The sequence below is a fragment of the Mytilus trossulus genome, chromosome 3 (genome assembly GCF_036588685.1).
Source record: "Mytilus trossulus isolate FHL-02 chromosome 3, PNRI_Mtr1.1.1.hap1, whole genome shotgun sequence".
Classification (NCBI taxonomy): Eukaryota; Metazoa; Mollusca; class Bivalvia; order Mytilida; family Mytilidae; genus Mytilus; species Mytilus trossulus.
In genome coordinates this window covers 68,586,078-68,613,396 of record NC_086375.1, presented here as the reverse complement: position 1 = coordinate 68,613,396, position 27,319 = coordinate 68,586,078, and the positions used below count along the sequence as shown (strand labels likewise).

Below are 27,319 nucleotides of genomic sequence, written 5' to 3'. Positions count from 1 at the left end.
ATCTGAACTAATGCGTTCTGTTTAATTTTATAGGGAAAAGATCATTAAGACTTGGAGGAGCTATATGCCGTTTATGATTTCAAGATTTGAGTGCAGTCTTAGCTGGTTGCTAACTATTGGTAAAATGAAAAAAAAAAAGAAAAAAAAAATGAATGTGCGGTCCTATTATTAGAGAATACATAAGCAACAAGACATTGACTTTGCTTAACAACATTTAATTTAGTCGTATCCCTTAATCCTTTCTTAGCAGTTTGAACCAGCAAAACATATTCCACAGGCCTTCTGATCACTTTGAAACATCTCCCCGCAGACAAAAAGAAGACAGCTGAATCCTTGAATCAGTACTGCACCACATACTTAACTTGACAAAACTCATGATATACGTATTGTATCTTATCCCTTCTGCAGCTCACTAAAAGTGTATTTTAAGTAAACCCCTTTGCGTAGATGCAGCTTAGTCATCGTCATTATAAATCCTCTTCTGTAGATGACACCTACCCTTGTACAAAAGACCCTTTGGAATGCATCACATCTGCTATATTTACTTCTTATTCCAAAACTTTTTTTTTACACATAATTTTTTTCAAAACCCGGTCACAATTGTCCACGTTAAAAAAGTCAAATCCAATCAATACAACATGTTTAACCCCTCCGTATTTTTGCGCCTGTCCCAAGTCAGGAGCCTCTGGCCTTTGTTAGTCTTGTATTATTTTAATTTTAGTTTCTTGTGTACAATTTGGAAATTAGTATGGCGTTCATTATCAATTAATTAGTGTATATTTGTTTAGGTTCCAGCTGAAGGACGCCTCCGGGTGCGTGAATTTCTCGCTACATTGAAGACCTGTTGGTGACCTTCTGCTGTTGTTTTTTCTATGGTCGAGTTGTTGTCTCTTTGACACATTCCCCATTTCCATTCTCAATTTTAAAGATCCAAAGGGATGCATGATTTTGGAAAAGAAATAAGGTCATCCCTGGATCTCTCCCGTTCCTGAAGTAAAACATTGCTTAAGTATATAATTGGGATTCCCGTTTTTCTATGCGGGGTGTATACATTTGCAGGCATGTCCGGTCAAAATGGGAATGTTAAATACCATGCCATGTGAAAGATGTGTACCACGCTCTCTGCACGTTCAAGAAACATTGCAACAACTCACTGGTTTGACCATAGACAGCTCGCAGATAGGCACACTTGTTGAACCATTCAAGTGAGTTAACATTGTTCGTCCTTCATCTTAAAAAAAAGCTAACCTTACCTATTGTATAAATTATTCATGTGTTCCCGTCTTTGATATGCACTGAATGTTAGAAATCAATACTGAAATGAATCAATCAGTACAAATGTTCTCCATATATCAGTGGAATCTTATTACTAATACCTGTATTTCCTACTTCAAAGATAAATCATATCTTACACTGTTTTATAGTGATTAGGTGGTATTTAAGAAACAAACTTAACAAGGAAAACTTAACATTGATCAATGAACCATGAAAATGGGGTCAAGGTCATATGATCCCTACAAGACGGACATGTACATCTTTCAATCATTACATGCTTTAAATAGTTGACATACTGCATTAATTATATAAGAAACAAACTTAACCAGAAAATCTTAACATTGACAAATGAACCATGAAAATGAGGTCAAGGTCATATCATAACTGCCAGACTGACATATACACATTACTGTCATTCCATTCGCCATATATACGTGACCAAGCCTATTGTTCACAGTTTCAGAAAAAAACAGAACAAAACACAGGAGTGCATACAATCAAATGTCACGCCTTCTTAATGCCAATGATATTATGTTGATAGTCCTAAATATAAACCTTTTCTACAACTACAACTATAACATTAACTTAACATGATCTAAGAGGTCACGGTCAGGTAAACCAAACTGGAAATAAATATACACCTTACACTCATTCCATACACCCACATTTTTTATCTAAATATAGTTGATCTTTGTACATTTAAGAAACGAACTTAACCAGGAAAACTCAACATTGATGAATCATAGAAATGAGGCCACGGTCAAATGATAATTGCCAGACAAAGATATACTCTTTGCAATTTTTCTCTACTCCAAATATATTTGACCTATTGCTTATCGTATTAGAAAAACAGACATCAAATAAAACATGCAGGACTGACATGTACATCGTGAAACATTTTTGTATGTGCCACATATAGTTGACCTATTGTACATATTACGCGAAAAAAACAGACCAAGACACAAACACTTTAACTTTAACCACTGAACCATGAAAACTGGGTCAAGGTAAGCTGACACCAAACAGTTTGATATGAACATTTTACAATCATTCCATACACCAAATACCGACCAATGGTATAAAGTATCTGAGATATGGACTTGACCATGAAAACTTTACCTTGTTCACTGAGCCAGGAAATGGGGTTGAGGTAAAGTGAAAACTGTCCGACAGGCATGAGGACCTTGCAAGGTACACACATACCGAATATAGTGTATAAATTATAAGAGAAATAAAGAATATCAACAAGAATGCACAAGCTGAAATGTCACGCCTTCCTTACTAATCCTTGATACTATGTTGACAGTCCTAAATATAAAACTTTATTACAACTGTCAGATAAACCTAGCATTAACCAAGAAAACTAAACATTGCAATGAACCATGAAAATGAGGTCAAGGTCAAATGAACCATGCCAGACATAGACATGTACAGCTAACAATTCTTCCATACAACACATATAGTTGATCTATTGCTAATAGTTTAGGAAAAACAGACCAAAACACAAAATTAACACTGAGCAATGAACTGTGAAAATGAGGTCATGGTCATATAAAACCTCCATGACTGACATATTTCAGAACCATGACACCTGCCAGCGAGACATGTACAGCTAACAATTATTCCATACATCAAATATAGTAGACCTATTGCATACAGTATAAGAAAGACAAAAACATAAAAACTTAACTATAACCAATGAACCATGAAAGTGAGGTCAAGTTCAGATGACACCTGCAAGGTGGACATGTACATGGTACACCTTACAGTCCATCCATACACCGAATATACTAGACCTTTTGCTCATAGTATGGGAGATATGGACTTGACCATGAAAACTTTACCTTGTTCACTGATCATGCCAGGAAATGAGGTCAGGTACATTTGACATGTCACTGACGGAAACTTTGTATTATGAGGTATCTATATACAAAGCATGAAGCATCCAGGTCTTCCACCCACTAAAATATAAAGCTTTTAAGAAGCTAGCTAAAGCCGCCGCCGCCAGATAACTATCCCCATGTAGAGCTTTCTGCGACAAAAGTCGCAGGCTCGACAAAAACCTGAACTTTATTTCAAGTAGTCACTGAACCTTGAAAATGAGGTCAAGGACAATGGACATAATTATGACAGACAGAATCTTATTAACATAAACCCTACATAACAAGAATGTGTCCATAGCACATGGATGCCCCAACCACACTACCATTATCTATGTTCAGTGGACTGTGAAATTGGGTTACATACTCCAATTTGGCATTAAAATTAGAAAGATCAAATTATAGGGAACATTTGTACTAAGTTTCAAGTTAATTAAACTTCAACTTCATCAAAAACTACCTCAACCAAACACTTTAACCAGAAGCTGGACAGACAGACGGACGAACCAAAGGACAAAGGAACAAAGGGACAGATCAGAAAACTTAATGCCCGTCTTGCTTTCTGTGGCAGAAGTTGTAGGCTCACCAAACACGCAAACAATTGTACAAATCATCATTTACAGGCATTTACTCCTATATTAAATTGTCTAATGATTTAGGCAGTATTGACTTATATACTGATAATTTGGAGTTTTGAAAGTTTCTTTTTTCTGTTATAGGTTTAACTACAACAGGCTTAAATGAGCAAGAGCTGTTATCAAAAGAAGTCTCCCGACAGTTTGATTGTAAATAAACAGTAGGTATATCAAATCGTTGTGAACCTTTCTACTCCTGTCAGCTTTTCCTCATCCGTAATGATTTTCTTGTGTTTTACCCCTATTTTCTAATTATTTCTAAGTTGGCCGTATTAGTTGGTAGACTGGACCATCAGAAACACACTTTCTAAACTGAATACCCCAATAAAAGTGGCCAAGTTATGTTTTAATTGAAAAGTTTTTTAGTAAATTTGATAGACGCTGTAGAGCAAGAAATATGATAATACAAGAATATCCTAGGATATATGGGGAGCTTTAAAAATGTACAAATTTTAAGCTGCTTCTAAACAATGAACATCAGGTCAAATTCAAAGGACAAATGGAAGAAACTTCTGGCATAAGGCATCTATATATAAGGTAGGAGGCATCCAAGTCTTCTACATTCTTAAATATAAGGCTATGCATGTTAAGTTTTTAATGCCACAAATACTATTCTTACAGGGCCAGCAATTAAATCAGTATAAAAGCCTTCTATAAATGTTTTCCAAGCTAAAAGCAAGCTTATAACACTTTTAAATCTATTGAAATAGATGGCATGTGGCCTTAAACGCCTCTTAAATTTCAAATAACCTCCAAAACAAGTCTGCCTTTGTTGTCATCACATCAAATTAAAGTCAACTTTTTGTGTGGTTTCAGCTCTATAAAAGAACTTTCTCAAAATCATTATGAACTGTTTATAAAGTCACAGTTTTTCTCAATCAGAATGAGATAAATAGAACATTTAGAAAATTGTTCTTTTTCACTTTAAAGGACACTAGGTGACAAATCCATGGTCACCGATTTGACTAAAATTCTCATATTTGATTGATAACAACGTAAAGCATTTGTCCAAACTACCAGAAGTCTAAAATAAAGTTTACAGAGCATGGGTTAGATAATATGTAGGTTGGTTTCGTGTGTATTTCAGTCCAGATGCCATCTAATTTACTATCGATTTGACCTCAGATGACCATATAAGATCATATAAGCGATGTAAACATAAATAAAGATAGGAATAGATTAAACCAACACGTGCAATTGGATTATTATAGATCTGTTCGATTTTATTTTATAGATTAAAAAAATATGCTTCTCATTGTTTTTATGCCGTATGAGATCGAATCAGTAATCAAATGATTTAAAGTACTTTCATTTCATTGTTGACATTCTTTTTTTTAAATAACCAGTACAGGTACATTGCATGCATTGTCAATCTCAAGCTAGGGGTTAAATTGAAGTTCACATGAATACGGATTTAATGAGGTCAAGTGGTTCACTTGGAAGTGAATGAGTAATTATCAATGCTTCTTCGCTTAATTTGACAAAATTGAACCATTTTGGATGCTAAAAGCGAATTATTATTTCACTATTTCACTTACATTATTAATTTAACAAAAAAACATCTTACTTTCGATTTTTTATATATCTTGTAGCTTGTGCCCCTTTAAGGTTCATTAAGATGTGTGAAAGCTGTAACACTTTTTCCACTCAAGATGAAAACATACATCTGAATGAGCAAGTTCTTAGAAGATGTATGGCCTGCTTTTTCCCCACCACTCATCTTTCTTAAACAATCAAAGAAGCAATGTTTTCAAACCAATAAGATCAACCATTCTCTCCTGTTATGATCATACCTAAGGGGACATCACTATGACTAAATAGACATGCCTCATTTAATTTTCATCAAACTAAAAAAAGTATTTACTGTTGAAGAAATTATAACTACGTAATTTACAGGAATAATTTCATTGGATATAAAGCAGTTTAACAAACACTACACCTGTCCTAAGACAGGAATCTGATGTACAGTAGTTGTCGTTTGTTTATGTAATATATACATGTTTCTCGTTTTGTTTATATAGATTAGACCGTTGGTTTTCCCGTTTGAATGGTTTTACACTAGTAATTTTGGGGCCCTTTATAGCTTGTTGTTCGGTGTGAGCCAAAGCTCCGTGTTGAAGGCCGTACTTTAACCTATAATGGTTTACTTTTTAAATTGTTATTTGGATGGAGAGTTGTCTCATTGGCACTCACACCACATCTTCCTTTATCTATTAATTATGAACATTTGAGAAACTTAATTTCTCCCAACTATAAATATGTGATTAAAATATTCAGATGATTTTTAAAGAGTTAATTCCCTTTAATTTTCTGTACCCTCTTAACTGAGATATTGAAATAAAGAATTATCAAATGAACAAAACTGTTTATTTATGATAATATATACAAGTATAGATCACATGGAATGTTATTAGACATGTCATGACTGTATGATAATGTATGATAAATCAAAATGAGTATTCACAACAGATGATATTCAGCGTCATTTCACTCAAACAAGAAACAAAAAGTTGTAAGAGAACACATGCATTCAAACATACTCCTGGTAAAAAGGTAAAACAGTATCATTGTTGCTTATCTAGTTCAACTAGACTATAAATTTTCATACGATCACTTTTGCATAACCTTCTAACACACAATACATTTACACATTGAAAGCACAATGGAATATATCACAGTGAGTTGACATAAGGAAAAAATTAACACTAGATATGAAGGAACACTGGATTTTTATAAAATTGTAACTTAGCATTTCAGACAGGATTTCCCACATTTTATATACCGGTAACTGAAATAACTGAAACATTTCGAAATTAAAATGTTTAGAGTACACACAAATTGTTTATCAATACTGCTAGCTTTTAGTTTTGATCTGGATTAAGTAATTGAAATTTGAGCAAATCACTTTTCTTTTAATTTGCAAAAACTCATCGGATGCTACCAAAGTTCGAAATTTTTCCCAATTTTGATGTTTCTTTTACTGGTTTGCTGGTAGTTTCTTTTTTTCCTTTGTCGACTGCAAAACATTTCCATAATCTGATTGTCTCATCTGCTGCTGCACTGGCTACAGTGGTGCCATCAGGTGACATTGTCAAACACAACACACGTGCAGTATGTCCTGAAATATTCATTGTTATAAGTTTTTATCTAATAAATTATATATTAAAACCATTCTGTATTCAATAAATTTCAACTGGCTACATACATTTTCTTTTTCAATTTTATACTTGCACAGTTAAAATTTTTGTCACCTACTGCTTTATAAAATCATTCAAAACAACATGGCTTTTCTAATTACTGTGGATTCATTTATTTTCTTGGGTACCAATTTTCGTGGATTAAAGAAAACTCGCATGTTAGTGGATATTTAATTTTGTGGTTTTGCCGAAGTCTGCATACAAGCCTATTGAAAATTTGTTATTCGTTAAACATTTAATTTCGTGGTTAGACTCTACCCACGAAAATTGGTATCCAACGAATAATAATTAATCAATAGTACTGAATTATATTTTGCTTTCTAATGACTGTTCCAGAAAATACTCTTGTTCCCAGCCCTCAATGAAAACTATTTTTTTTCTGTAATTAGCACAAATATGTTTTATTTTCTGACCCCATTCAGGAGCATATTCTGGCATGGCCTTTAAAAATTGAACAATATATGTGTGGATGTAAGAGTGGGGGTAGGTAGTTTAAACATATTTTATTGTTCAAAATGACAAAAGGATCAGACACAAGTTTTACAACTTAGACCTGGGGGTAGGTGGGGCTCTTCAAAAGCTTAGCTGAACTTCAACAATTCTTTGAGTCTCGACCCATTCTGATAAGTCTACTACAATATTTGTTGGATGTACCTCATTCCTTTTTCATCAAAGCAAGCATGTTAATTCCAGTAATACTAGTCTGCATGTATAGTATCAATATCAGACCTGCCAACTATCCCGATTTTCGCGGTATCATCCCGATTTTTTCCACTCAACCCAAATCCCGATATCGGGATCGTAAAATTAGTCAAAATCCTGATTTTCAACAAATATACCCGAAAAAAATATTGTTTACCGATTTTGAAGTTTTTCTGATCAATTTTAAAAAATCAATCATTTTGCCTGGGGACATATTATGACAAGTTAATGACCCGACGCTAATCAATAGTCACAACAGGTGTCATAATTAGTGGTTGTATGTAATCAGATTACCTAATGGGTCGTAACAGTCCTCAAAATTAATTTGTATACACAAATAATTTTGGTCAAACAACCTTTCAATTTTAATCAATTCATAATACAAGTACAATTTGCAACATTTTCCGTAGTTCAACAGCAAAATCATAATTAATTAAAAGATGAGAACTGTAATGAACTCTCAAGAAAACATCTTTTATCTTGAAATCTGTTTAATTTGTGAAACCAAACATCGTGTGTCTGTTGAGGATATAAAGAACTAAATGGTGGCCCCGTTGCCGGCAATGCTATTTTTAGCAATAATCTCCTAATAAGGCGTTTTCATTAAACTAATTATGGGAAACCTGTTGTTGTCTAATTGAAGCTCTATATCTATTTGTGATTTTACCGCACTCAAATATATATGGTCCCATGGCTTTTCTTGGTGAATTTTGGGGTTTTTCACGATACCTGACGATTTCGCAGAAAATTTTCCCTAATTTTGAGCAACATAAAAAATTTATTTTCGGCATTTCATACTATACATTTTAGGACAAATTTGTGCTTGCATGAAACTTCATTCATAATGCTTTCCAGAAGAAAAATGTATAAAAGATATAACAACCAATCACAGAGAGCCATCTATTTTTATCTCTATGTCATGTTCCCTTCATAAAATGGCTGCGCCCATGTTATTTTATTTGGTACATTGTAACCTTGATTTAAAATCGACGCCATTTTGTATACACCTCTACTGTGTTACTGTATAAGCCTCCGCCGGTAAGAGCACCTCTGAATACAAAGAAAGATAACTCAAATTTTTATCCATTTTCTCATTGATACTGATAAGGCCATGAGTAAGACTAAATCAAAATCTGTCTTCATCCTTCTTACTTTAGGACAGTTAGTTTAAGGTGTTTTGATTCAAGGTTCATAGATGAGAAGGTCATTGGAGGGGGAAAAGGGGGGGGTCTCTACTTGAATCATTTTTTCTATTCTTTAGTTATTTTGTCAATTTTATAATTTAAAAGTACAAGAATCATGCAAATAAAAGAAATCAAGGCCTATAAGGTCATCATTAGTATATCAAAAGAAAAAAGAAGAAAACTTAGACTATTTTAGGAGTAAGAAACAATGCTCACAGAAAAGTCACTAAAATTGTAACCCTTTAAAATCTTGTCGCGCGCTAAATCCCCCATGGAGATTTTCAAAAGTTGGCAGGTCTGCAATATTTTTTTAAAATTTTGTCTTGACAAGAACCTTATTGAATAAAAATAACAAATATTGAGCAAATAAACATGATTTATTTATCAAACTAAACATCTGAAACATATTTCTGTGTTTTATGTGTGTCTTTACATCTGTAGCTTTGGTAGGTAGAAATTTGTATGGCCTTTATGAACCTATGGAGACTGAGTAAAAAAAAATCAAAAATCCATAGATGTTGGTCCTTGCATAATTCAAATTCAGTAGGTGGTTGTTTCAAATTGACTTCTATTCTGTTAATTCACAGTACTAATTCTCAACAGTACAATTTTACGTTTTCCTTTTTATTTGTTTCTAATCAATGCAGAAATTAGCTTATGGAATGATCAAGAAGAAACCAACTGTCCAAACTATCAGTCTTATTATTCAGATTATTTTGTCAATATCTCTACAAACTAAACCAATAGACACCTGAAATCAAACAAAACTCTGAATACCCGATAGTCTCAATGTGAGGATGTTTTAAAGGATCAGTATACAATGTTGCTTGAAAAAATTACCTGTTAAATCCATTATTCTGTTCATAATGGGATATTTCCATATTGTCAACTGATTCTGAGAGTAGCCATGACCTGATATCAGTTCCTTGTACTCTTGGGACCATAGAATAGAACAAACCTGTAGGAATAGAAAATTGATATGATTAATAAAATTGAGATTGGAAACAGGGAATGTGACAGGGACAACAACCAAAAGAATAGCCAGATTATATGGTTAACTTTTGTTTACACAGATCCTCAAGTATGTACATGTATCACTGGCCTTCAAATGTTTTGGTTGAACATTCCTTATGAATGTACAAACTGTAAATCCAGATAAAGCATTTTTAGGCACATCAACTTTAAAAGATTTTATTTTCATACTATAGATAGGGACAGATGCAAATCTTCAAATACATGCGATGACAAATACAAAATATTTTCAAGCTATAATGTTGAACTAAGAAAAATTCTAACACTTCCAACATGTCTCTACATCTAGGAAGGAGGAAAAATAATAACCTGACTTTGAAACAGATATACTTTAATTCAATGCCTTCACTGACATTGACATAAAATGTTTATTATTTAACAACCCATTGTAATGTATAGTTAGGTCACCTGTGAATCAGTATCAACAGCATTCAAACATGATCCTGTAGGTACACTCCAAAATCTGATATGTCTGTCTGCTGTCCCTCCTCCACTGGCTAACAGCTGTGGGTTCCAAGGACACCAGGCTAAGGCCTAAAATTAAACATTTTAATGTGATTTTAATTCTAATACACTTGACAATAGCATTGCATGGAATTTGCAAGCCCTAAGGGACGTACATTGTTTCATACCATGACACTATATTTCTGAATTTTCTTTTAGAAAGTATTATAAATATGTTGCCACAACTTAGGTAAATCAATTTCACATATATTGTATCTACTTTAACTCTTAAACTACAACTTGAAATCAGAAAAATAGTGCATATATATCTGATTTTCTTAAATATAACTGATTGTATCTTTTGAAAAAGGTGAACATATGTGAAGAGAGCACACAAAATCAATTAAAGAACATTTCATATTTTTAAAACTACTAAATACTTCAAAATGTGTGTTATATGGGGTCAAGTCCACAATTACAGGGTACGGTAGATTTTCTTTTTTTAAATCACATAAAAAATGAACTCAAAATCATTCATACTTTTTTGTCGCTTTTTTTAATTCTCACATTTGAGCAGAACATAGATATCTACTTCCTTTGTCCGGTTTCTTTGAAATAACGTCACAAGTAAAATCCCTAACAACAGAAACAAAATCGGAAACGTTACGATATTTCAGTTTCTTTTAAAAACATGTTTGATTTTAAAAAAAAAATCATGCAGACTTCCCATTTAAAGGTAATACCTGACTCATATTATTTATACCTTTACTGCTGCTTGATGATGAGAAAATGTATGTAATGGTGAAACTTCCTCACTCAAAGTAGCATCCCATATGTTGAGGAGGTTGTCATTACCTCCACTGGCTAAGTACCTCCCATCAGGGGACCAGGCTAAACCACATACTTCCTGGCTGTGATTATTTAAGGTAGACACATGATGATTGGCTACTCTCACATCATGATGATATATAGCTCCACTCCTAGAACCACTGAAAAGTCATGATGTTCATTAAATTACAAAGTTAATTTTCATTCTTCATGTGTTCTTTTTATCTGGGGAATGCTTTTCATCAAAATAAATATAGAACACATGTTATCAATTCCTTAGATCTTTTCAATGTTGTATGTACACTTCCAATATCTATCATTACTTTTAATTTGCTGTTTTTATTATAGTTTTATCAAAACAAAGTCTTCAATAAATAGCAGTGATACATTTATCTAAATATTATACATCAGAATATAAAATCTCACAAAAATATTTCTTATGAGAAGGGTATCTATTACACTATGATACCATTTAATCCTCAATCCATAAAAATTAGTACTTACAGAAAATCTTATGAAATCAGTACAATTCAACAGGACAGCAAAGTGGACAAATGAATGCATGAATGCAATATTTAGAGAATTTCACAAGCACATGATGTTTTCACAATTATACAAATTCCTTGCAATATTGCACAGAAATGTTACATTTTTTGCATATATACCTGCTTAAAACATGAGCATTCCACGACAATGATCCAACACGAGCAGCGTGACCAGACATGTTTCTAATCATCTTATTCTGGGTTACATCCCACAACTAAAATAATACATAATAATTTAAATTAATTGATCAGTTATTTTATTACAGAACCATGAGGAAGACACTTACAAAAGAATGGAAATGTTACTATCAAGTAAAATGAAAATGTAAAAGATTTGCGTAATTTGTGTAAATTCTTGTTTAATGCACTTTATCATAGTCAGTGATAGTAGTGGAGTGACAAATCAGGAAAAGTCGCTTAGTTAAGGAGTTTAATGCACCGAAATACCTCACGGCTAAAAATGCACATGAAGATAGAGTTAACATTATACTTTCATTTTAGCCCTGTCGTAGAGTTTTCCCGCGGTGCAGTTTTTTTTGTAAAATTGTGATAAAAGAGTGACTTTCCGATTTTTTTCTTTTTCATTTTCAAAAACAGGAACGGTTATTACTAATTCCCGAATAATGATATCATCATAAAAGTTGTTATCAGATGAAAGAGTAATGTATCAGCTTTAATTTGATATCCAACTTTCTTATCATATGAACATATGAATTACGTGAATTGGACGATTATCAAATGTTTATGTCATTTTTTTACAATGTCACCGTCTGACAAAGTATATAACATTTCTTATATATATCTTCAGTGGTACATTTTCAGAAAAAACAGTAAAATAATCAATATGCAAGAAGTTTTAATATCTAAAATTTCGAAAAAGCATGCAAATTAAGTTTTTCGTGCCGTTTTACAATACTTATCATTTAGCAGTTTTACTATTTGATTTTCACCTCTTTAAGTCTGGTTGCTTTCCCTTTTCCTATTTTCCCCTGACTTATGATTTGCTGTTTTTCCCCAGAAAGTAAAACTGTATTTTCTTCATTTTCATCTATAGTAAGACAAGTTTGTATCATTGTCAAAGTCTAGTTTTTGACTGAGTATACAGATTTTATGTGTTCGTGTTTTTTAGTTGTTTTATTTCTTGTTGATGTTGTCGAATAAACTAATTTTAAACCACATTGGTACAACCCCGAAATAACCAGGAAAATAATAGACACGAGTCCTGTTAAGTTTGCTCACTCATTTCCAAAAAAGAGTAGGCTTAAGAGCAATTGGGAATTATGCGTTATTTGCCAAATATCTACTAATAAATATTTGTCAAATGCAACAGAAAAGGGAAGACTACTCTTTCAGACGCAATAGATGTCAGACAGGGTATTGTTTATCGTCGCCTTTATGATGAATTTGAGTCAACGAAAGTGATTTAATTAGAACAAATAAAATATCATAGGTCTTGTTATAAAGCCTATACAAGTAAAAAAACTTGGAAACATTTCAAATAGGGAAAGAAGTATGCTCAACATCAAGTGCAAACCATTCTGTGTTTGAACCAACTTATGTTAAAACATGCTCAACGGTATTACAATAAGACTGGTCTAAATGATTATTCTGTAAACACAAGTCCTACAAGCGAGATAAGCAATTACGGCGAGTCGAGTCTGTTGAACGTGCAGATAATATATTAAATGCAGCAAAAGACAAGTTTGACTATCAAATGGTAAGTTTACTCTCTATGGAGAACTTCACGGACAAGGCACTGTATCATGATCATTCAACATGCATTGCTAACGATATGTTGAACTGGAAAAGGGAACCTTCTGATGATGTTTCAAATGAGTCGGAGCATGATATTGCTTTCAAGAACCTGACGGAAGTTCTACACGATGATCTGTATTTTTAATAAGAAACTTATAAACTGCAACACAAACTGCAAAATCACTACGGTGATCGCATTGTTGTTCAGAGGACAGGGTAAATCAAATATAATTTTCAGTAGCTCTATCAGTGTTTCTGAGGCTATTCGCGCTGCCAGTAGTTTAAAAGCGGGGGAAAAAATTCTGAGATGAAAACCAGTTTTGTTAATGATTCCATACATCAAGAAGATCAGACCCTACATGATGCGGCAAAATTTTGAGAAGTTTACAATCCTTCAAAATTTCGGCTGAATTTATCCATCTCCTTCGGAAATTTCTATCCCTACGGCTTGGCAATTCATACCTACCTCTTTGATAAACTTTCTTGCCAGATTAATAGATGATAACTATTTTCATATGGAGAATGATTTCAATTCACTCTCAGGTGATACAGTACGGAAATGTATTGCTTTAACCTAGTGATTGATATCTCTGCATAAAAAAACAGTTCACCCCTTTTAGTTTATCATTGGCTCTTCAGTTGCATCGTGAATATGGTTCTAAAAATCTTATTGAAACTTTACATTCACATGGCTTTTGTGCGTCTTACACTGAGGTTAGACAATTTCTGACTAGTTCAGCAAACCATGAAATTATAAGTTCCCAAAATGAAACATACATCCCCAATGGCATATGTCCTAAAATTTCCGGTGGAGAATTCATTCAAGAAGAGTCTGACAACGTTGATACCTGTTGGTGACCTTCTACTGTTGTTTTTTTATTGGGTTGGGTTGTTGTCTCTTTGACACATTCCCCATTTCCATTCTCAATTTTATAAGCTAACTTCAAAATAAAACGGGACCAAGAAAGGTCCCTCGCTCTGGATGAAAACACTTCTAGTCTTATGTCATGTTTGCCTTTCTTTAAGCCTAAAGAAAGATTCGGCTCACCTAGATGTACCTAGCCATACGGTCAAATCGAATCATGTACAACCAATAAATCTGACGTGTCTGATATGGCTTGGTTATTGCTCCGATCACTTACACACGACATTGTTGAACTACCTTGGTTTCAGAATGATAAAAAACAAATAATACCTTTTTGGACAGGCTTCCACAAAAGAATTTCCGACTGAAAAACATTCATTTCGTCGTTGCATATCCTCCAATCATAGACGCAAAACCTGCTGACATGGCGACAGTGTATACAACAATGGTGACATGTCTAGAAATATCAAAGGCTGCAGGTCAGAATAACGCAGTACAAACCTTCGACCAACAGCTTTATGCCATAGCTCAACAAGTACAGTGGTCTATGCCTCAGATTTTTCACCAACACGTTGTTAGATTAGGTGGATTTCACATGGTTTCGTGTTACATTTCAGCAATAGGCAAAATATGGGTTTCGTGTTACATTTCAGCAATAGGCAAAATATGGGCATCAGCTGGGCTTCGGGATTTATTGGTCGATTCGGATGCATATGCAGGATGTAATGTAGATCAGATTCTCCAAGGCAAGCAGTTTAATCGCGGTGTTAGAGCTTACGCATCAGCATATAAAACTGTGATGGTACTATGGTTCAAGATTTTTTTTCAATGGTGTTCAAACCAACGAAAAATTGCTAATATAGACGACAAGTTCTGGCAAACAATGCTTTCTTGTTATGATGCATTTAGTGACCTTAAGGTGATCTAAAGTTGTTAATGTTTGTGTCGTTTTGGTCTTTTGTGGATAGTTGTCTCATTGGCAATCATACCACATCTTTTTTATATATTAATACAAGGGTATTAGATCTCTCTGAATTTTTAATTCTTTTCCGGGAACAGCTATCCCCGTTGATTTCAGAGTTCAGAGAGTTTTCTTATAAAGCATCTCCAACTTTTAAATTTTGGGAAATGTTTTTATGAGCCGTTAATGTTATGCTTCTGCATGTCAAAGCAGAACGTGATGGAGATTGGACTTTACACCTCCAATCCGTGTCTTCTATTGTTGCCATATTTCTTCATTGCAAACAAGACAAATTATACTAGGTGGACACCTGGTAGGCTTGTAAACCAACTGGAGACTTTATCGAATATTTTAGAAGTATAACATGTACTTTTTGTGTTAGTTTTTCGTAACCACTTCAAATCATCGGACGTGCATAATAATGTCAAATGTTATTGAAATATACACAAATATATTCATTTGTATCAAAATTTCTGTAAATCGTGTTTGTGTGATATATATAGTGCTTTAAAACGATAAAAGTCAAAAGTCTACTCTTGTTTTTTGTTGTTTGCGTTGTTTTATAAAAAAGGGGGATGCACATCGTCATGCATTTTCAAATTATATTACTCCTGCACTGGTTGACCTATTGTCATCAATAAAACTTAATATACTATCGTGTTCATGCTGACATTTATGCATCAAGACTTTTTTTACAATTTCATCATTATTTTTTATTTAAAATAGGAATAATGAATTTGATCATTTTTTCATTGAATCATGGACCGGGTGCAAACTTTACAGTACTAACTTCTCCTTTATTCTTTATGTTATCTTAACAATACTTTCCCAAAAATATCTTTATATATTGTTCTTTATTATTGCAAAGCTAAATATTAAATATAAATATTTTTTATCGATAATTTTTGTAAATAAAGACAATCTTTATTATTTTCTTCCATGTTGGCTGCCGGGGTGAACATCACTGATCTATGTCAATCTGTCATAAATATTAGAAGCTGAATTTGTGCAACACTCCTAGAGCTTGCTTCCATTGAAATTTTTTTTCAGTTATCATGAGCGACTACCGAGAAATTGTCCAAAATGCATGAAATGTCCAAATATTTCGAATTTTTAAAATCCCCCCTTTTTACCTTTAATCGCGATTATCAAAAAACTGCACCACTTTGGCATTCTACGACATGCCTTAATAGAAGGGTATTATATTTATCTTCAAAATAAGACCAAAATTAGCCATGAGGTATTTCGGTGCATTAAATTTTTAAATTTGCCCTTAATTGTCACCGTACTATAGGACCAAACTGTTATTGGTCAATACTTAATATTTATTTGCTTCTCTGATGTATTATGTCATGTTGTGTTATAGAAATGTATTTATATTTATTGCACTGATAAGCATAATGTGCTTAAAGTAATAAAGAATTGAATTGAAGTATGTTTTATAACATAATATAATTAATGAAAAAATGTTTGACCAATTAAATTAGGACTAAAGAACTATTCAAATATCACTAAATATTTAGAAATTATTATTTAATAGATAATAACTGGATAAAATATTAGTGCCTCACCTGTACAGAGCCGTTACTGGTTCCAATACCTAGAAAATTTCCTCCTTCCTTCACCCAGTTTACAGAAGATACATAGTCATCAGGGGTCTGTAATTCCATCAACTGTATAATCGATCCATCAGCAGAATTCCAGATATAAACACCTCCGCCCAGAGCAACAGATAATAAGTTACAACAGGACCAATCCAAAAGATTCAAATCTACAATGTACACAGATAATATAAGATGTGAAAAGAGTGCATTCATTGCTGTGGATATTTGGTAGATGGATAAACTCACTTTCTATTCTTTCTTATTTACAAGAATATCCAAAATATTCATAAAGATTTTAATTTCATATCACTTTTATCTTTTAGAGGGGAAAGTCACTCGGCTTACAGTATAAGACTGATAACTAGTTTATTGAGAATAAACTTCAATCTTAGGCCAAATAAAAATATATGTGTGGTTCCAGTTACATACTTTTTTTTAAAAATTGGGTCGGTAGGTTGGCAAATTTTATAATATTTTTTTTCTAAATTTTTATTTTGGATTGTCAAAATCAGGAAAAAATTGTGTGTTTACCAAAATTGTTTATGGTGTTATACATGTTCTACCGGAAGTCCTCCATTTTACAAGTGTTTAGTTGCAAATAAAAGCGATCATTTACGTTTTTTGTTAATTTTGTTGCATTTTAGCCATAACATATACTTCTGATGGAAATTCTGATTCAGACATAAATCTATGAATTTAATTATTTTGATTCACACTCCTCAAAACTCTGTGTTTGAAAATTATTTTTTCAGAAATGAAAAAAAATAATTCTAGGGTATGTCAGGTAACTGGAATAACACATTATTTTTACTTAGCCTAAAGCCCCTATAATATGTTTGTTTTAAAAATGTAAAGAATACTCAATGTAAATCTTTTCTTTTGTATTTTTGTAGTTTTTTTCTCCTTTCAAATAGTACTTACAGTAATCATCAAAGAGTTCAGGGGCATCAAGGATTCTCTCTGGTTGCTGAGGAATTTGTCTCTGTGTAGTTCCTTTGGGAGCTGTAGATTTACCAGCACAACTGTATAACACTTTGAGATTGTTACAATATCCTTAAAAATAAGTAAAACAAAAATTATCATTAATAGAAGTAATATTCAAATAAAACAAATTTCATGTTAATATATTACAAGAAATACAACATGTATTCATCCACTTCCTACATATACAACTGGAGTAATTGCTTTTCCCAAAATTGTTGGCATACTACGGACAAGTTTTCAGGAAGATAATAAAAGAGAAATTTTTACTAGGAATGATAAAAAAAAAAAAAAATGTTTTTATTACATCATGTACATAGTATTGTGACAACTGGTTGTAATCAAGAACAGAACTGAAATATTCTGTTAGTTATGACCTAAAAAACAATACCAGCTTAATATCTAAAATTTCAAGTTATGTGCAAGTGCCCAGCCATATCCACTTGTGTTTGTAGTATTTGTATTTTTGGCCATCTGGTGAGAAATGTTCTTTCTTGTATTGTACTGTTTCACAACTGTACCAGGTTAAGGTGAAGGTTGGTGTCCCACTGACATGTTCAATTCATTCTGTATGTATGTGCCTGTCCCAAGTCAGGAGCCTGTAATTCAGTGGTTGTCATTTGTTTATGTGTTACATATTTGTTTTTGTTCATTTTTGGTACATAAATTAGGCTGTTAGTTTTCTCTTTTGAATTGTTTTACATTGTCTTTTCAGGGCCTTTTATAGCTGACTATGCTGTATGGGCTTTGCACATTGTTGAAGGTCGTACGGTGACCTATAGAACTTTAAATTGTTAAATTCTTGTCATTTGAATTGGTTTCTTGTGAAGAGTTGTCTCATTGGCAATCATGCCACATCTTCTTTTTTACATTTACAAACCTTCTGGTGCATCTGGAGCTTTGTTCTTGAAAGATAAAATCTTAGTGTTGTGTGGGTTCTGTCCCTTGTTAAGAGCTTCATTCAGATGCTGTTGGTATTGAGCATTATTAGGCTCAGGATCTGCATTTTCAGAATTTTCATTCATCAAAGCAAAGTGGCCAAGATCTATATCTGTTGTTGATCTACTGGGAATAAATCTGTTGGAAGCAATAAGTCAAAACTATAGCTGAATTTTATTTATCACTTTAAAATATAATGTCACAATATCTGTCGAGTCTTTGAAAGAACCTTGAGTCAAAAACAATAGATGTGGATTGAACATTGGCAAGAATGCAACAAATACAACATAAATTACAAATTAACCAAAAAGGACATATTAGAGGTAAAATACAATTCTGAACAATGTCAATGGACAGCTGTCATCCTTATTGGACTTTCAGTAAATGGCTAGGATTCTTGAGTATCTCACACAAAACTGTAGCTTAATTTTATCTATCAATTATAATATTACAATATCTGTTGAGTGTCTTGAGTCTGTATATTCTGTCAAAGACTCAACCAGTTTGTCTGGTACGAGTTGTTCATCCACTTACATATTGAAAATCATTTCCCCAGCCTTTTAGCATCTTAGACAAACAGTTGACAGCAAAAGCTTGTATTAATTGAACCATTGAAAAGTGTAAGAGTTGGTAAGTAAGCAAATATATTTCATGTTTTCCTGTGATGCTACCAGATTTCAAGGTTTTAATGTCTTATTTCTAAACAATTAACAATAAATATTTGTTGTAGAGCTATTTTCAATTTGTTAGAAAATGGTTTAAAATAACCTATCATTTTGTGGAGCTTGCGTCTTTCCTGGGGTTTTGCTTGGTGTTTTTGATGGAGCTTTTCCCTGTTTTCCAGGCGTTTTGTGTGGTGTTTTTGCTGTACTTGGTGTTTTTGGAGTCTTTCCTGGAGTTCGTGCTGATTTTGGTCGTCTTGGTGATTGTCCACCTACAGTAAATAATAATTTAACAATTTTACATGTATTTCCAATTTTGAACTTATTAAATTAAAGACCTTTAAAATCATATGTGTCAGGATGACACCAATGGTCCCTCCAGCAGAATAACAGAAATTCTAAGAAAAGTTTGTGGTCAGAAATAAAACTAGATCATCAGTAACTCAATATTATACACTACTTGACCATAAAAATCTACAAACATAAAACTTCTTAAATGCTCTGAAATTATTTATAATTTAATGGAAATTATCCTGAGAGCCTTAAAGTCTATCTGATTTACTGATATTTAGTTAATAAAAAGAAAACCTTTTTTTTCTGATCATTATCACTTTTCTTTTCAGTAGTCTGAATAGAGAATCCTAGGACTTTAAAAATAGGCCAATTTGTCTAGTACCCACTAAAACCAGTTTACATGAAGTTAATGTTATCCCATTTCAAAACATTCATACATCATCACACCTCAGGAGGACACAACTCTTACTATAATTTACCTTTATCAAGGGGTACAGATAACTTGAGTCCTGATTCTGCTGCCTTTCTCTGCCACCTCATGAGTGGACCATTCTGTATAGGGCCATCTAATTTTGTCAGTTCTGTCACCATGTTTTCAAAGCTGAATTGTGCCATTGCTAAAAATAATAAATTCAAGAAATGGAATACTTGTGGCAGATTTTACAATAAGAAGGAATTATTGTTTTTTGTATCCATCAAAAAAGCAATTGCTGAAACTGTGAAACAGACTGTGTAATGGAGTAATGCATTATGTTATTGAATAAAATGTGTCTTTCTGAGTAAATAAAAATAAAAATTACTCTGTGATTGTGTTTTTTGTTAGAATTAGAGGGTTTTCAATTTCAAAATATTGGACATGGAATAGACATCATGACCTACTTTACTGACATCCAGCTTATTTGGAGTGGAATTTTGAAGTATTATTTATAAGTTGAGCCTTATCACATGGACTTATATTTTAATAAAAAGTCTTCTTTTGTGTTTTAATCATAACTTTAAGGCAGATTTTTATTGGTAAAGGCTAAAAAAGGTAATTTAATAATATTGTTGCTAACGTCACGTCTTTTCCGTCCATTGTGGTATGTCACGATCGCAATTTTCTTGTTGGTTCTCAGACAGGCAATTGTAGTTATTTTTATCCCGGGTTTTATAAATAATTGAAAATAGCAATCATATTAAATTTGGATGACGTAAGGGGGTCAAAGGACTTGAGGAATCAATATCATTGGCTGTTTTATTTTTTGCGAACGTTACTACTTGAGGTTTCCGTCCAAATCAGTGTCACGTGAGCAACATATATTTAGATCTGTAACTCTCCTGTATAGGAGTTACGATATCGCCCTTTGCAGGATTAGATTTGGAGTCAGTTCCTTCACATGATGGGGTAGCAAAGAAGGTTAGTTGTATGTAATATCGTTACAAGAGGACCTTAAATGTATTCCGTCCATCAAAAAGACGTTCGCAACAAAACGTAATGTCATGATAGTAGATGTTGCTAATGTTACTATTACGAATTGGTTTCATGTGTATTCATTTGATATAAAGTACACCTGCAAATGACATTCTGTATATTTAGAAATTCTAAACCAGACTGTACAATTTTATTACTTCAGGCATATATTAAACATCACTGTGTGCATACATTTGAACTTTTAAAGATGTTGTTGCTCATGTTACATGTCCAAATGTCGCTAACGTTACTTATTTTTGTCTCCGTCACGTTAGCAACATGAAAGTAGGAGACAGAACACAATACTGTAAAATCTGCCTTGTATACACTGTATACAGGACATAAGTGTGGCACATACATGCACATGTACAAATGTAGTTCATTAGCCTAGAGACCATCCTAGAGTCAACAAGTAAAGTGCCATGGGTACATAGATTTCTTATTGTTCATATAGGTCTTTGTGTGGTTCTGAACTTATACATGTACATGTTTATGCTTGATTTTGAGCATTCCTAATGATGGTCGGTTAAATGTACATGTATTTAAAGGAAAGCGCTTCAGATAACATATCTACATGTACATGTACAATGAATTAGATCTAAACAGAGATTAAGTTCCATGATTACCATGATTACATGTTTAAATTTATGTTTTGTGGTGAAGTTTTGCTACAAGTAATTACACTTTATGAATAAATATGTTTCTGTAAATATTTCTTTTTTTTTTATCTGAATTTACATTTTACAAAGGAAAAAAACATTTTAAATGGTTCTTCTTTTTAGCAGTATCATTTGCTTACAATGTATGAGTGAATTCAAAATAAATGAGCACAAACTAAATTTTTTGGTCAATTTTCAACCAAGTTAAAATAGTTTTTCTTCAGTAATTTTAGATTGTATGTTAATTGAAGATTGTAAATCCAACAGGGCAATAAAATCAAGAAATAATTTTAAAAGTTTTAGCATTTTTATTAACAGGATTTAACATACAAAAAACTATATGCATATATATATATAATATCTTTTGAAAAGAATTCAAAACAGAAATCACTGGGACTGTATAGTTTCAGTTTGTTTTACATTCTTTTAATCTTTTTTTTTTGTCATTTCCCCCCTCATTTTTAATGAGACTGGTTCAAAAGGTTTTTATATTGATAACAAATGATAAGATAAATGAAGATAAATTACTTTCCAGACACACTATGATGATAACAACTGTATTAGATTGATAACACTTCTATAGAGGAATAAAATTACCCCATTGTCACGCAATAGAAGTTTCTTCATAATAAAAGTTTGAAATGGAAAAAATATCAGAAATATTATTTCCACAGGAATAAATATTACAGTATATATTTATATTATAATTATAAGTGCATATAATATTTTTCCAACAGGTATAGGTATTATCAGAGACATCTTATATGAGACAATATCTGAAAAAGTCGATTTTCCATGTTCCCAACTTCACCAGCAATAATTTTTTTATTCAACCATCTTTTTTGAAAATTTCAAGTTTCAGTATAAACTAAATTATATAATGCACCAACCCCTGACAATTAAACACTCATTCTTATATTTCTTCCAATAAAATATTGTAATTTAAATGTTCAACCCCCCCTAAAATCATGTTGTCCCCTGTGTTTTTTGGAAAACTAAATCATTCAAATAATATCCAAATTTATTAAACAGGCGTCCGATTCTCACATATATGATAAATTATATAATAAACTTGCCCCTAATTTGTCTTTTTATATTATAACTAGAGCATGTAATAAAATTTTGCAAATTTTAAGAGAAAACAAATTTGTCCCCAGGGGTGATTTCCCTCCTGTTACCACTAGGTCTTTTTTACCCGTGGAAACGTTTACAAGACCAAGAGTTATTTTCCCATTATGTATTTTGAAGAGCATCATTTTCTGAATGCATTAGTACAAAGAAATAGATGGAAAGGCGGCCAGGTTTGAAAATTCAAGCCCATCCAAGGTACGAATTTATAGAAAATACTTTATGGTGTTCTATCCTGTTATAGCCTTTTTTTACACTTTCTGAGAATAATTTTAAGTGTGCACCACAACATTAGGTGTGTTTTTATGTCATCTTTTTAAATGTTATATGTTACAGGAAATACACTTACATTTAATGTGATAAAAAGGACAAAAACTATCGCGTAATTCCTTTCTGTTACGTTCTGTCATGTTACCAGATAAAAAGTAACAGCATAACCATCATCAGTAACAGGAAGGATGCTAATGACAATTTCACTAAAGAATCAAAAAGTTTATCTACTATATGCCAACCATTTCATTTAATTTATGTTATCACCACCTTATCAAATAAATTTCAAAATAATACACAGTATATTGAATAAATAAACAGGGTTTTTCCCTTTGATAACAGCAGAGAACATTGTGCAATTCTAGTATAGTAGATAGTAACAGCAAGGAATTTATTTTAGAATTTTTCATTACCTAGGCAGATTTTTCATCTTGCAAATACAGTTTCAAAGGATAAGTGACATTGTTTGCTGTTATCTTCCAATTGTGACCAATCTATAATGATGTATTTTTCTTAAACTTTAAAATAAAGCAGAAAAATCCTTTCTGTTACCAACTCTATCCTGTTACCGTTGTCCTGTTACGCAAGACTCTTTCATGTTACCGACATATTTGACTATATTTAAGTATATTTCTAAACCTTTTGTATTGCAAATGCTAAAATCAATAATTGGCATTTGATAAACTATTGCAGGATATACTAGTAAACCACAAATAATGTCTTAAACTTATTCCTTATTCCCATTAGAAACTTTTTAAAATTGGTTCACTTTGGTAACAGGAAAGAACTGGATTTTTTTTTTACCATTTTTAAAATAGCCATTGTTTTCTTATTAAACAATTGTTTGAATTACAGACAACAGTTCCTAGATCTACAATGTGTGTTCTTCGATTCGTGCTATTAAAATACCGGGTCTAAAATTTTTGTTTTTTCTCATTGCCAAAAAATCGACTTTTTCAGATATTGTCTCATATACATATATGTCATGTATGTCTCTGGTATTATGACAATGTTTATAACAAAGCTTCAACTAGAACTTTTTTTAGGTGGAATAAATATATACATTGACACTATCACCATAAAGGGAGCTTGTTTCCAACAAGATAAACCTAGGATTTGTATAGTAGTCTTACAAATCCTTGTATAAACTAAAAGGCAGATCTTATGGCCTATCCACAGCTTATCAAGCCATACCTTTTTGATTACATTTGTTAACAGAACATTACTAATACTGTTCAACAAGAAAGCAGCACAATCACCTTGGTGCAGGACAATTTATTTTTCATGCCCTCCACCGTTTTTACCCGAAATCCGTTATTTTTTGTCTTCTGAAATTTAATTTTCTCTTTTTTCTGTATTATACGAACATTATATTCAACATAAAGCTTGAATATGCAATTTACTATCAATTCATTAGCTAGTTTAAAACTATGTTGTAAAAATGTACCTACCGAGCGGAATAGTAGACAAGGCTGCAAATTAACAAAGAGTTCTAAATAAAATAATTTATTATGCAGAATATTAATTTCAATTCTTCAAAGTCAATATATAATTCACACAATTTAAACCAAGTCAAAGAACCTGCATAATATCAGTGTTTAGACAAAAATAACAATAGCAATAAATATACGTTTCAATAATATAAAATGAATAATTCCAAACTTAGGCCAGGGTTGGGCTAAAATTGCTTCACGGCAAAAACGTCACCGTCAAATAAAATGTGTAACGGAATTCACCGTCTCTTTACACAATTAATATCTGAAGATGTGTAAATAAATGCTAAAATAGCTTAACTTTACTTCTTAAATCAATTCACAATGCCAAACGTGAAATAAATAGGTTAGGAGAACGAAAAACATCCGATCTCTGGGACAGTTAAATTTCAACTTACCAAGTTGTTTACGTTTGTAACCAAGATGTCATTATCTTGGACTATTTCCCGTAATTACTTACATTTCGCGGATCTCGTTTACGCGATCGTTACACTGACAAATATGCATGACCATTAATTATATACAATAAATAGTTTTATTCCATAATAACAATATTTCAATAAGCACACCCGGAAATAAATCCCGTATTTCAGAAATAACTTCTTTGTTGTGAAAAGAACGACAACTCTTGCACTAAACATGGAACTACGGTTTGGCGGAAAATGTGTCAACACAGTAAACTCTACCGAAAACGTTGATTAATAAATTAAACAAGACTAAAATGTGCTTTACTAGGTCTGTCATACCTTTACACAAATTGGGCAAACAGAAATAATACTTAAGGGATGAGATTTCATGAGAAATCATTATTAAATATCGAGGTTTAACCAAATACCATTTCAGTTTCACAACAACTAGCTATGAGTTTATTATCCACAGCGGTCACTGATATATTAAAATTATAATTTAGAAAAAAGTTGAGGGCAAAAAAAGTGTCTTGTCTCCACCTATGGAAAGTAATTACCTGCTTATTGCATTAAGAATTAAGTTTCACTTGTATTCTGTGTCATAAAGTTCTCTTGAATATTTTCTCTCTAAAATCCATCAAGGATTTTAATAGAAATACTATTAAAATCCTTGCAATGTAGCTCTGACAGCGACTGTTTTGTTTTGGGTTTTTGAATTTGCGGGAATTTTATCACGTGTTATTTTAACCGGAAATGTCAAAAGTACATTTTTGATTGGTCATTATTTTTGTTACTATAACCCCGGGAAATTATAAAATTGTTAGGTAAGGCAAAATCATAGATGGGTATTACATCTATGCAGGAGATATATACGGTTCCCAGATCTATGGCATAATTAACTTGATATCTGGGACAAATACAGTATTTTCAATCATGAACTGGTTCGCCTTTCATCTAATACCTCATCTAAATCCCTGCACCTCAGGCATTGTACCGATTATCATCCGACACTACACAACCACAGGGGCTTGTTCAGTAAAACCTCGTCTGACCCACTAAACAAGCCCCTGTGACACAACTGGCAGGTACACAGGCATAATGAAATGTGCAGTTATAAATATATCAATATATATAGGTTAATTTAGAATAGGCTACTGAGTGACATAAGTATATTATATCATGTTGTAGCTTTAAATTGTTCATATTACTCATTTATAAGGACATTTTTCCTTAATTCAAATGATTGATTAATAAAAGATGATATTAATCTAAGTGTTTTTCTACACTTGCTATTAAGTAGTAGTTTGATTTTATATTCATCCTCAGTTTTGGATTGTTTGTCATAATTTTTAGAATTGGACAATTTTGATACAAGAACATTTCTTTGTGATTCATATTTTGTACAGTGCAAGATCACATGTTTTTCGTCTTCTGTATTTTAATTAAGACATAATTTGCACAACCTTTCTTCTCTGTTAACTTACATCGCCATGTATCTGCCTCTTTCAATTTCAAGATTGTGTGCACTTAGCCTTAGTTTTGCCAAAGGTGCCCTATTTTTCAACACATTCAATTTGTCAACATGTTGTGCACGTTTATTTGAAAAGCAAAAATGTAAAAAAAAAAAAGATAATTTTGATGATTCTGTAATATATGAATTCTGTTCTTGTAATATTTGGTCATGAATTCGTTGTTTTATTTGAGCATTCATAGGTACATTAAAAGATGTTAAATACGAGAAACCCAGATCTTTGATACATTTCTTCATATTACTTGTCCATAGGTTGTTTTCTCTTGTTTGAATAAATATGTCATGAGCTAAGATCTTGTTAGATGAGATTTAATGATCTAAAAATTTCATGAAAGACAACAAAAACATATGATACAAGAGTAATCAGTGAGAAAGTATTGTATTATATGTCAGGTCACCGCGAGGTTATACAAGATCATATAACTTCCTTTTGGTCAGGCCGAGTCTGGTAAAAGACAGTCACAAAATACTGAAATCATTACTGACCATTACCATCCGTCCACAGACCTTCACAACCACGGTTCATAACGGTATTTTGTTTCGAAATGACGTTAACGGTAATTTTGATCGGCATGACAAATGTACACTTTTTTTAAGA

The 27,319-nt window shown here is 32.4% G+C and overlaps 1 protein-coding gene across 2 annotated transcripts; it reads right to left on the bottom strand.

Annotated features, from left to right (window-relative positions):
* Positions 1-6,135: 6,135 nt before the first annotated feature.
* LOC134712230 (cell division cycle protein 20 homolog) lies at positions 6,136-25,939 on the bottom strand. Of its 2 annotated transcripts, XM_063573575.1 has the most exons (12): positions 25,748-25,932; positions 24,742-24,762; positions 20,263-20,400; positions 19,596-19,761; positions 18,769-18,965; positions 17,829-17,960; positions 16,875-17,074; positions 11,843-11,937; positions 11,113-11,338; positions 10,314-10,439; positions 9,714-9,831; positions 6,136-6,908 (listed from the first exon to the last, which is right to left on the bottom strand). In XM_063573575.1, exons 3-12 carry the CDS (start codon positions 20,396-20,398, stop codon positions 6,718-6,720), a joined length of 1,587 nt encoding a protein of 528 aa, XP_063429645.1. In that variant the 5' UTR covers positions 20,399-20,400; positions 24,742-24,762; positions 25,748-25,932; the 3' UTR covers positions 6,136-6,717. The 2 variants fall into 2 exon arrangements, with proteins under 2 accessions (XP_063429645.1, XP_063429643.1); XM_063573573.1 differs by lacking the exon at positions 24,742-24,762 and having other exon boundaries at positions 25,748-25,939.
* Between the last annotated feature and the right edge of the window lie 1,380 nt (positions 25,940-27,319).